Raw genomic sequence first — 11,652 nt, 5'->3', positions numbered from 1 at the left:
GTGTGTGTGTGTGTGTGTGTGTGTGTGTGTGTGTGTGTGTGTGTGTGAGAGAGAGAGAGAGAGAGAGAGAGAGAGAGAGAGAGAGAGACAGAGAGAGAGAGAGAGAGAGAGAGAGAGAGAGAGAGAGAGGCACCCACGTGAGCAACTGAGTGGAGTCGTGTGGTCTCCTGGCCCACAGTCCACGGCGCCACTGTAGAAAAGCCCAGAGCGTTTCATTTGCATCCTGCGTGATGCGACTGAGATCCTGCTCGGTCCACACTTCCAGCCCCGTCAACAACAACTGAATATCCAGAGTCCTGAGAATCTGAGGAAGAGACCCGCTGAGGCCAGAAACCAGGCACCCACCGTGCAGGGCCAGAGCTTTTCAATTGCCACGCTCCCAGCCTTCAGTGTCCTAACCGCCCAACCTGGTCCACGCAATTGGCAACTTCCAGGAGGCGCTGTCTTGTGTGGTTCAAGTTCTGATGCTGAAGCAAGAACTGAGAAGGCAGAAATCCCTGGGTCATAAGGGACCTTAGTAAGCTCCAGCCCAGCCCAGTCAGACCTCTTAGGTCTCTCCTCACCAGGGTGTGGTCAGCCACTATGTACAGTTCCAGGTACCTAGGACTCCTGCGGGCTTCTCGCTTCACCTGTGAGAAGCAAATGGTGAGGGGCAGGCTACATGACTGAATCCTAGCCACACACCATAATTCCCGAGGGCGGGAGAGGGGACAGTTAAACTTCTGCTCAGACTTGATTCTTCAGCCTCCGAATTAAAACAGGGAGACCCCGTCCAGGGCCTTCATTACTGTCTCCTCTGCTTTGAAGGACCAGTTTCACTCTAGTCTGTGCCTCTTACCCGGCTCTGGGGGACATGAAGAAGATTGGCCATTCCTGCTTTGTACTGGGAGTTCTTGTCTCTCAGGTCCCCTCTCCAGGGGAACAACTGCTCCATCCGGAAGATCTTGTGGGTTGGGAAGTCCTTGATGTCTCCAGGAATCCAAGGGTGCAGATAATAGCTGATTTTGCTGCTGAGCACAATAAGGCCACTAGAGTGCAGGGGAGGGCAGGGATATGTGAAAAAAAAAAAAAAAAAAAAAACAACTCTCACCTCAGCAGCAGCCCCGGGGCGCTCTCCCCCAACTCCTTACCTCATCCCAGAGCAGGTGCTGAGAACTACCCAGGATTCCTGGAAGCCTCTCACACGCCCATGATAGTGGCAATGATCCTAGGGAGGAGGAAGCTCATACCCAAATCTCAGTAGGGGCTCAAGTTGGAGGGACAAGGAGGAAGTGGGACCTGAAGCAGACTACAACCTCCTTAGGCAAGCAAAACAGGATAGGGTAGCAGTTTAGGATGCACCTCTCCCACCATTCTCAGAGCCCAGGAAAGTGTCTCACCGTGTGGTTGGGGGACAGCACTATGGGCTGCCCATCAGGACCATAGTGGGTTTCTGTGTATCCTGGGGCCAGGAGCCTGCTGGAAAGCAGGAGTTTTAGGAGTCCCTGAATTTAGACCTGCCTCCTTCCTGCCCCTTCCTTCCAGCTCTCCTTCCTGAGAGCTAGCTGAGCTGCTTTGAATGAGGTGAGCAGTGTGAAGGAAAGGCTGTGCACAGTGCCTCAAAGAGAAAACCTCAGGCTAAAAGAAGACAAAGGTCTGGAGCGAGCCCTGAGGTGCGTTAAACAAGGGAATGGGCGTATGGGAAGCACCCAGAGGAACAGGCTGGGGACCTTTGGTGCTGTGGAGCCTACTGCAGGCAGGTGAAGGGGAGGAGTCAGGAGATACCACCTCAAAGATGCCACGTGGGGCCAGGGTGCTCCTGCCTTTGCTAACAGACCCTAGGCCTTTCAGTTCTCCTCAGATTGCTAGATCCCATGTCTCCATCTGTCCCTCAGTGACACTTAATTCCAACTTCCACAGAAAACAAAGTCCCACCTGCCTGTAGCTGCTTCTGCTCAGCCTGCCTGAGCAAGGCTCCCTTTGCCTGGAGCTAGACTCTACTCAGTAATGACTCTATTCTCAGTCTCCTTCCCTGCCCCCACCAAGAACATAACAACCATAAATGAATAGCTGCCTCTGCTTCTCTTCCTCCTTCCTTTCTTTCTTCCTTTCTTTCTTTCTCTCTTTCTTTCTTCTTTCTCTCTTCTTTCTTTCCTTCCTTCCTCTTCCTCCTCCTCCTTTTCTCCTTCTCCTTCTCTTTCCCCCTTCCTCATTCTTTTACATTTTGAGACAGGATTTTGCTAAGTTGCCTAGGCTGGTCTTGAACTCACTCTATATAACCTAGGCAAGCCCCAACTTGACTCTGTTTCTCATGCCCAGCCTCAGGCCTGCACCACCATGCCTGACTTCAGTTGCTCTCCCTTACAGAAAATCTTGACTCCAACTTCACCTTGTCCTCCAGATCATCCACCAAAATCCCAGGCTGTTGTACGGCCAGATGTCCTTATACCCATTTCAACTCTGCTTCTTTGCTGGCTGTGCTCATACATGCTAACGTTCGATGTGTGCACAAACGTACAAGACTGTTTAGCAGGTAGGGATGTGGCACTCTTAAGAACTGTGGTTTGGATTGGTGTTTACAGTTTGTTCCCAGTCTGTCTGATTCCATGGGGGAGAATAAAGTGAATGAGTGCCTTCTGCAGTGTCAGCAAGAAAGCAGACATGGAGTGAATGATGCGGTTGGCAATGGAGTCTACAGGTTCCATCTTTTTCACCCTCTCCTTTACCACCTCACATTCTTTGACTCTTCCAGCCAAGATATTTAGTACTAAGACGCCTTCTTCGATCCGGCCCCACTGGGACTCCCCCAGTTCTTTCTTCACTGTTCCCTTCCACACAGATGGAGACATTCCAGGTAGACCAGATGAACTGTCATCATCAACATCAATGCCCACTGGATGGAGCTCAGGCTTCTCCAGGAGGGAGCCACTTGCTGCTCCAGGGTGTGAGATGGGAAGCAGCCACATCCTCACCTACAGCTGGGTTCAGTCCACTGTAGCCTCAACACATTAGCCACTCCCCCTGTCACTCATGCTTCCCACCCAGCCTCCCCACAGAAAGCACTGATCCTTTCCCGAGAGGATCTGTGTCTGGGCTTCAGCAAACCCCAGGCCGGTACTCACTGGTTCTTCTCCAATTCAAGCAGGAGATCCTGACCTTCAGCCTTTAAAGCCACCAGCACCAAGTCAGGCTTCACCATCTGACAGAGAGGGAATGCAGTGACACATTAGGCCTCCAGGCCACCTGCCTGCCAGGGAACCAGCAGGATGTGGAGCGACCTAGTGATAAGCTCATAGGAACAGCTGGCTCCTGCATCGCAGGGAGCAAACAGGTGTGGGAGCTGTAACTCAGAGATGCTCCCAGTGCTTGTGTTTGTGACAATGGACGCTTAAAGATGCATGAACAGCCATCTATGGACATAGCACTTGCTAAGTTGCCTAGGTTGCTCTGTCTGCTATGGACATATGGACATATGCTGTGTCCATAAGCAGGAGCCCCATGGAAAGGCAGGGAGAACAGAGGGCAGTGGGCACTAAGGGTGATGGAAGTCGTTGGGCAGGGTACGGCTTTGGCCATCTCATGAACTGCTTATGGTGTCGTTTCTGTTTTGTTTGTATGCTTGCTTGCTTGCTTGCTTGCTTGCTTGCTGTGGGTGCTGCAGATTGAACCCAGGGCCTTGCATGTGCCAAACAAGAGCCAAACCATAGACCTTGTTACATAGCTCTCCATCTTGCTGCCTCCCTTCATTGCAGATAGAACTCAGACTTTTTCCTCCACCTCCAATTCCAGCAAACTGCCTGGTCCTCTGAAATTCTTCCAGCTGACCTCATAACTGAACTCATGAAGTAAACAGGAACCCCAACTTTGGCTCCCTGAAAAGTGTAGACTCTCTCAGCTCAATGTCAGAAGGGCTGGCCTTGGCTCTCTAGCCATCTCTCTCCTCTCACTGACTTTGCCTCTCTCGGGCTGTCCACTCAGCCTGGCTAGAAGCCAGAACTGGAACTAGCCCAAGAGATTCCAGGGGAGGCTGCTATATTTTATTTTTTGATGTTTTCCCCATCTACGGTGACTTTCCCTTTTTATCCCAAAATGCACTGGGCTGGGACCCTGGCCAAGAATCTTGCAGGGGCCCTTCCCCAGCAGGTGTAGAGTAGATGGCCCTCACTTCCCCAGCCACAGGCTCTATGAGGGCCCAAACATGAGCTTATATGGTTGGAATGCCTCTTCCTTTACAGGAAAATGTCTGCTCTGGGAGAAAGGCAGTGGCCCCAGTAAAGGTCCCTTCCCTCTGCAGCCCTTGCTGCTTTTACTTCTGCTCCAGGGTCCCCCCTTCCCCTCTGTGCCCCATCCCCATCCTGCAGTATGATCCTGTTGGTGAAATATACACACCCCGCTGAAGCTCCTCCTGTCCTGTCCTCACAGGCTTCCTAACGCAGAGCAGAGCCCCTCTGGGATCCTCTCACAGACCAAGCCAGGCAAGGAGAGAGGTCACAATCAGGGGAACCCGTATGTGTCCACATGTCATCTTTGCTTGGCTAGTTGAGAGAAATCCTAGAGGTCTGAGGAACCCCAGTGAAGGCCCTGACTTGGAAGGTTTAGATTTCTGGGAACCCATAGTCACTGTGGCAACACTCGCAGGTTTGGACATTGGGGCTACCCTCTATCTGGAGGTACAAAATCAAACTCTCTCCAGCTTGAGAAGTTATAGGAAAGAAGGATAAGGCAGCTCACAGTCTGAAGCCCTTAGATCTTAGGGGGCCTCTGGCTTCTAGGCCCAATGATGTATTCAAGCATGAGTGATTTTACAAGCTCTGTGGGACTCAGTTTGCCTCTCTGTAAAATAGGCATACCAGTGCCAGGCTCCTCATATGCAGCCCAGCTCTAATGGCACACATAGCTCTTCTTGGAGAATACAATGAACAGGAGTCAGGAGGAGGCAGGGTGGGGCTCCGGAGACACAAACTGGAGTGAGGATACATCCGGGGACACGAGGAGAATGAACCACGGCTTTCTTGTCCCAGGCAGCTTCCAGCCATGGAAACTGAGGTTACAGGACAGTGGCGTGTCCAGAGTCACATGTTCCCCATAAACGTGACCAAGGGGGATATTTTTGTGTCCTTCCTTTGAAAGCTCTTGACTTGAAGCCCACCAGGGCTAGATAACAAGGCCCTGCCTCAATCATAACAAGACAGAATAGAATGGAATGTGCGCGCACACACACACGCGCGCACACACAAACACACACAACACACACACCACACACCACACACAGCTCCTGAAAGGCTGTAGTCCCCAAACTTTGAACTCATCTTTGCCTAGTTGAGTGGGGATAGCCTGGATGTTTCCCCATGGAGAAGAGGGTTAGGGCCAGGAATAGAATGGGGTGGGAGGGAGGAAGCCCAAAATGACTTCCATGTGTGCAAGCTCACGCCATCTAGAAGTCTCCTTGTCCCACCCACCCGGCAGGGAGTGGCTTAACAGTACAGTGATTTGGTTCAGAGAACCCCAGAAAAATTGTCATGCTGCATTTGAGGGGAAGAACAAAGAGACTGAGACCCAGGGCCCCGAATAAGGACAGGATAATGGATGCTTACTGGCTCCTCCAGGGTGACCTTGAGCCAGAGTCCGCCCTCCAGGATCCAGTGGGGAGTGACTAGCTCTCCACGGGCCTTTCCTGGGATGAAAACAGAGAATAGTGTTAGAATAAGCAGTTAGGAGCAGGAAGCCACCGGGAAAGGAGAGGTCCTGAAAGCTGGACTCCATTTGTAGCATTCCCAGGGTTTGGTATTCACAGGGCATCCCTCGAAGGGAGAAGCAACCAGGGAGGTGGCAAAAGAGAAACTGAGGCACCAGGAAACCTCCTCATTGGAGAATTTGAGAGCAGCCAGAGCTTGGGGAGCTAGTTTGAGGTTAGAGGTCCCGGGTAGAAGCCCAGATCCCAGTGCAGAGGGACTGGGAAGAAGGAGGCAGCCTTGGGTATTTTTAGACTGGGCAGTAGATGCCTTTAGTGTGAGGGATGTGTAACCAGAGGCCTCCTCTGCCATCTGAGTAAGACAGCTGCCAGATGCCTCTCCCAGAGCTCCTGGCTCCCATTAGGGGTGATGCTGGTGGCAGGACTCTGGGGGACCTCGTCCAGAACCCCTCCTCTTTTTGTCAAGGTGAAGGGAGGACTTGGGGTTCAGAGGCTCAGTGATCCTGGGCCAGGCATGTCCAAGGGGGCTCCAGGAGGAGTATCAGAGCCAAGCATTACTCAGAGGGTGTTGGAATGTTCTTCAGGAATGTTCCTACCTCCCCTCTCCTATCTGGTCCCAGAAACACTCACAGGACCTATCCTGCAGGAGCCAGGCTCCAGCAGACAGAGACAGCAGCAAGCCCACTTACCCCTCTAGCATTACATTCTCCAGTTGGCCCAGGCTACAGAAAAACAAAAAACCAAAGAAACCCCAGCCACCCCCAGCTCTGGCCCTGCCTGTGCTGAGAACTCTCACTGGCTCCTGAGCCATCCTAGCTCCATGTTCCTCTTCCACCTCCTCTCTAGATCCCAGACATCAAAACCCTGGGATAGGAGCTGGAGAGGTGGATTGGTGGTTAAGAGCACTTGCTGTTCTTCCAGGGAACCAGGTTCAGTTCTCAGCACCCACATGGTGCCTCACAACCATCTGTAACTCAAGCTTCAGGGCATCTGTCTCCCTGTTCTGGCCCCCAGGTTTCCTGGAACCTCCACTGTACACAGATGTACATGCAGGCAAAATGCTCAGACACATTTTTAAAATCAGAAATAGCAGCAGCTCCAGGAACCTCGTCCTTAAAATCACATGTGCTTCTTAATTAATGAGCCATCATGCCACTGGGGATGAGGGTGTGGCTTTGGAAGGGAGATTGAAGAGAGAAAAGGGAGAGGAGGAGAAGGAAGGACAGAGAAGCCTTCCTGGAGGTAAAAAAAAAATCTTTCAGCCAAGAGAAGGCTTAACTGGCTATGAAGAACCAAGTCTTGCTGGCCTCAGGTCACCAAGGGTGCAGGATACGGATTTAGGTGTGAGTGTTCTCTGTGCAGTCCTGCAAGGCCACCTTCAGGAAGGAGGCAAGGATGGAGCTAGGAGTCTGGGTAGACTAAAGTGGAAACTGAGGAAGCCAGTCTGCATTGGGGAACACAGAGGCTCTCTCTCCCCACCATCAACTCTCCTCTGGCTAAAAGCTGTCATTTAGCCCCCTCAGAACCCTTACAAAGCAGCAGTCCATTGGTATGGAGTGGCTTCCAGGCTGCCCAACAATCCAGCCCTCAGCCCTTGCTGCCTCCTCCTCAGTCGTCTCTGGCCAGCCAGGTGCTTGCTGTGTGGAGTTTGGAGACTCACCCTACAGGCTTGGAGATGCTAAGAGCCCTGTCATACCAGAGAGGTTACAGTAGGAAGAGAAAGTGGCAGTCCCAGGCACAGCTATGCAGATATCCCTGTTCGAAGAACTGCCACATAAAACACCTGTATAAACACCGTACACATTGCCCAGACCCAAGATAAAGGGAGGATGAGCCGAATGGGACAGCTAGGCCTGTGGGCAGACCAGGACTCCAAGGACCCCAGTGCACCATTCCTTCCCGGAGGAGGAAGACACTCTGGCCTGGCAGTCTGGAGGTGCGGATGCTTTGGAGCAGAGCTAAGAGCTGGGCAGTACTGAAGAGAGAGTAGAGTTGCCTCTTTGCTTTGCTAAGTGTTGGCAAGCCTGCTACAGGGCCACCCCAGGGGCATGTTCCCTTCCCACGTTGTGTCCTGGCCAGGTAGCCCAAGGTCGGGAACTCTGTGTTTCAGTAGTTGCACTGGAACCCATGACCACCACCGCTTCACCCTGCCCTAGACGCGCCCCTGGCCCGCATCCTCACCTGGAAACATCCGAGCGCTCCGCAGCAGACACGCGGGAAGCAACAGCGGCAGCAATAGCAGCACGGGAGACCCCCCAGATCTCCGGCACCCCGAGCCCATGGCTAGGAGTGCCTGTGCCTCTCACTCTTGCTGTGCTGTTGGCTCCACCCCGGCCGGAGGGGGCCCGCCTCCTCCCGCCTTCAGCGGGCCTCGCGCCACCTCGCAGGAGCCTGTCCCTACCCTGGCCTGCAAGATAGGAGTCCGTGCTGCGGGAGCCAGGACTACCCTTCCTGGCGTCATTGGCAACAATCCTACCCACGCTGGCAAAGGGAGGCGAGAGCGGGAAGTCCGGGAAGGTTCTTAGAGAGCCTCTCTGGTGCTGAACAGAGGTGTTGGCTAAGTGATTCCCCGCAGCCGATCCGGTCTGCCCAGGGCACATCTCTGGTCCTGGTCTCCCTAGTGACATGTGGACCTGCCTTTCTACCTGCTCTGAGCTAGGATTCCTCCCAGGATCTGTTTACCTGCACCTAGTGTCCCTTCACAGTGAAGCTGTCCCACTGCGGCTCAGCTGCATCTGGGTACGTAGGGACTGTAGGGACGTTGCTGAAGTCTCTGGTTTCTGGCAGTGGTGAGTGCAGGGCAGAGGGACAGCGATGGTCAGGACAGAATTGTACTATACCACAGACCCCCAGGCATGAGGGATCCTTCCCCAAATTTTAGGAACATTGCTTTCGTGTTGAAAGATCACTCCGTATGCTTGGCAGGATTTTGGTTAGCAAGAGATTTAACTTTGAAATAAGCTGTTTAATAATTTCGTTGTGAGAGTTTGGAATGTAAAAGTTCCAAGGACAGAAAAAAAAACAAAATTTATACAATTCAAACATCAGGCAATTGGATCGAGACAGGACACTCAAGATGGCCAGCCTGGTCAATATAGAGAGAGGTCTCATGGAAGAGAGAGGGAAGGGAAGGGGAGAGAGGGGAGGACAACCCCACCTCCCTGCGCGTGCGCGCGCGCACACACATACACAGAGAGAGAGAGGGAGAGGGAGAGGGAGAGGGAGAGAGAGAGAGAGAGAGAGACTGAAAGATAACCATAGTTCATGTCTGTAATTCCAGCACTTCAGAGGTAGCTGGAGTTACACAGCAAGACCCTATCTCAAAAAACAAGCCCAAGCTGGGCAGTGGTGGCGCACACCTTTAAGCCCAGTGCTTGGGAGGCAGAGGCAAGAGGATCTCTGAGTTTGAGGCCAGGCTGGTGGACAGAGTGAGTTCCAGGACAGCCAGGGCTGCATAGAGAAACCAATCAAACAAAAAGAATCAAAAACCACCACCACAACAACAAAACAAACAAATGAACAAAGGAAAAAGTTTAAAATGCTTAGGAAAATCTTTAGTCTCCATCCTTTCGATCCTCGTTTCCCACAGGAAGCCCCTATTACCAATTTCTTACGTTAGCTGCTGTTTTAGATACAGCTTTTTAAAAATATAACAACATACTCATTCATACATAGCTCATTTTTCTAGCGAGTGGTTGGTCATTCTTTTAACAGTGTAAAGGACTCTGTGTTTAAAAGAGATTAGCTTTGGCTGGCGTACGGGCTGTATTTTCCCATTTGTGAGTTTTACCCAGCCTGTCATCACCTCCGCCTTTAGTTCATTTATTTCTGTTGCTGAGTAGTTTCCAACTGTATCACTATGATCACATTTTTTTTCATGGATTCTCCTGCCACTGGACAGCCCCTGGGTCTGAATTTGAGACAGTTAAAAGGGTGTTCCACTCTGCTTCCTGGGTACCGGGATTAAAGGCATGCACCTCCACGCCCAATATGTTCTGTTTTTAAGAGATGAGGTTTTGTTGTGTTGCCCAGGCTGATCTCAGTCTCCTGGGCTCAAGGTATCTTTCCATATCGGTACACAACACAAGACGCAGGTAAAGTGGCAGAATTTTTTTAAAAATAAACTTTCTTTCCAAAATATATATTCAGAAAAGTGAGCAGTTCATCAGATTTTCACAAAGTGAGCCTGTCCTCCTCAGCATTACCCGAAGCGCCACTGTGGCTCCTGCCAATCCCTGTTGCCCGCCAATAGCTCTCCCATTCCTAAACTATGTCTGTCCTTGGTCTGCACTGTGAACTTGTTTGGTTTGCGAATCACCTAGGAGATACACCTCTGGGCACATCAGGTCAGTGAGGGTGTTTCCAGAGAGTTTTAACCGAGACTAGAAGACCCTCTCCAAATGTGGGCTGCAATACCTGATGGTCTGGAATCCTAGACTGGGTAGGAAGAGGAAAGGTAAGAAGCAAATGGTGCCTCCACCTCTCTGTCTGCTTCCTCACCGACACCATGTGACCAGCTGCCGCCCACTCCTGCCCCCTCAGCTAGAGACACTTTTGCTGCCACCTTCCGGATCAGGGTGAGACTGTGCCTACTAACTGTGACCCAAAATAAATGTTTCCTTCCTTAAGTTGCCTTTGTCAGATCCTTTGATTCAGCAGTAGGAAACGTAACTGCCACAGGCAGCTGTGGTCCTCGCTGCCAGCCCCTCCCACTGAGCATCTGAGAACCATACTCGGCTGCAGGCACAGCTTCTCATAGCTGTGTGGACATGGTACAGTCTACTCAGCCATCCCCCTGCTGCAGAGCATTTGTTTTCAGTTCCTGGCAATGATGAGTAACACTGTCATGAACATTCTAGTACAGATCTCAGGGTGACACACGCCCTCATTTTTCCTGAGTATATGCCCAAGAATGTTAGGGTCAAGAGAAGAATATTTTACCCTTAAGTGACACTGGCCAATCATCTCACAAAGTTCTTGTGTTTAAAGTATGATGCCATTTTTTATAAAGAACACGGGGAAAAAGACAAATCTATGGTATTGTATTTGATTTTTAGATTAGCTTGATTATTCAAGCTAGCAAGTACACTGGGCAGGGGTTGGGAGCAGGGTACTCCAGACTGCTGGCATTTTTGCTTTTTGATCTGATATGTATTACACAAAGAGCCGTTGTGCTAATACACTTACCATGTGTGTATATTGTGCTTGAATTACAGCTACGTAATTATTTCTGAGGGGCTTTAGACCACTGGAGATTGGCCCCAACAACTCCCTCAAGCAATCTCCAACAACTCTCTTGGAAGTGTTTGACAGCAAAGATTCAAGTCACATGTCCCCAAACCCTCAGCAGCCACCACCCTTTGGGTGTGGCTTTTGCTCTTGGTCTTCCTGGAACATCTTGCCTCTGGTAAAGCTGGTTTTCTGTGCTTCTACTCAACAACAATGTACAAGAACCAAGTGCCACCTGTCCTATGCCAAACCTGTGCTGGTCCCTGTGAGTGAGCAGCCCATCCTGTGAGGGGGGCATCATGTGAGGAGCTGTGAGGAGCAGGAGGGACCCAGATGACGTCAGCAGACAGTATGAGGCAAACATTGTGTGATTTATACTCCCTGGCCACGTGCCCACAGATGGTGTCTGAGATGCTAGTATTTAATATTTGAATTCTCTACATTCTAGCCTAGACATTTTGATTGCAAGAAGAAAATTGACTCCAGTTGTACTGTACCCTGGAATGAAGTTTATTGAAGGAAATTGCTGGACGGGCTCCCAGAGAAAATACGATATTCAGGCACAAAAAGAAATGGGGATTGAGAATCAGAAGTTCAAGGTCATCCATTCCCAGCTACATAATGAGATTGAAGTCAGCTTGAGCTACATGGGGCCTTGTCTAGGAGGAGATAGGGAAGAGATGGGAAGGGATAGAAAGGGAAGGGAGAGGAGGGGAGGGGAAGGGAGGGGAGAGGAGGGGAGAGGAGGGGAG

The 11,652-nt window shown here is 51.2% G+C and overlaps 1 protein-coding gene across 1 annotated transcript in view; it reads right to left on the bottom strand.

The window, feature by feature from the left end:
• Adam33 (ADAM metallopeptidase domain 33) overlaps window positions 1-8,271 on the bottom strand; it is a 13,341-nt gene extending 5,070 nt beyond the window's left edge. The window contains exons 1-10 of the mRNA XM_028755420.1: window positions 7,853-8,271; window positions 7,368-7,438; window positions 5,574-5,653; window positions 3,102-3,178; window positions 1,380-1,458; window positions 1,131-1,207; window positions 839-1,028; window positions 564-629; window positions 408-479; window positions 138-304 (exon numbers count right to left, since the gene is read on the bottom strand). Of these exons, the coding sequence (XP_028611253.1) occupies window positions 138-304; window positions 408-479; window positions 564-629; window positions 839-1,028; window positions 1,131-1,207; window positions 1,380-1,458; window positions 3,102-3,178; window positions 5,574-5,653; window positions 7,368-7,438; window positions 7,853-8,271 (1,298 nt within the window). The remainder of the gene's footprint in view (window positions 1-137; window positions 305-407; window positions 480-563; window positions 630-838; window positions 1,029-1,130; window positions 1,208-1,379; window positions 1,459-3,101; window positions 3,179-5,573; window positions 5,654-7,367; window positions 7,439-7,852) is intronic.
• Window positions 8,272-11,652: the final 3,381 nt, after the last annotated feature.

Source organism: Grammomys surdaster, unplaced genomic scaffold, assembly GCF_004785775.1.
Source record: "Grammomys surdaster isolate TR1022 unplaced genomic scaffold, NIH_TR_1.0 129, whole genome shotgun sequence".
Taxonomy (NCBI): Eukaryota; Metazoa; Chordata; class Mammalia; order Rodentia; family Muridae; genus Grammomys; species Grammomys surdaster.
This window is presented reverse-complemented; position numbering and strand designations above follow the sequence as displayed.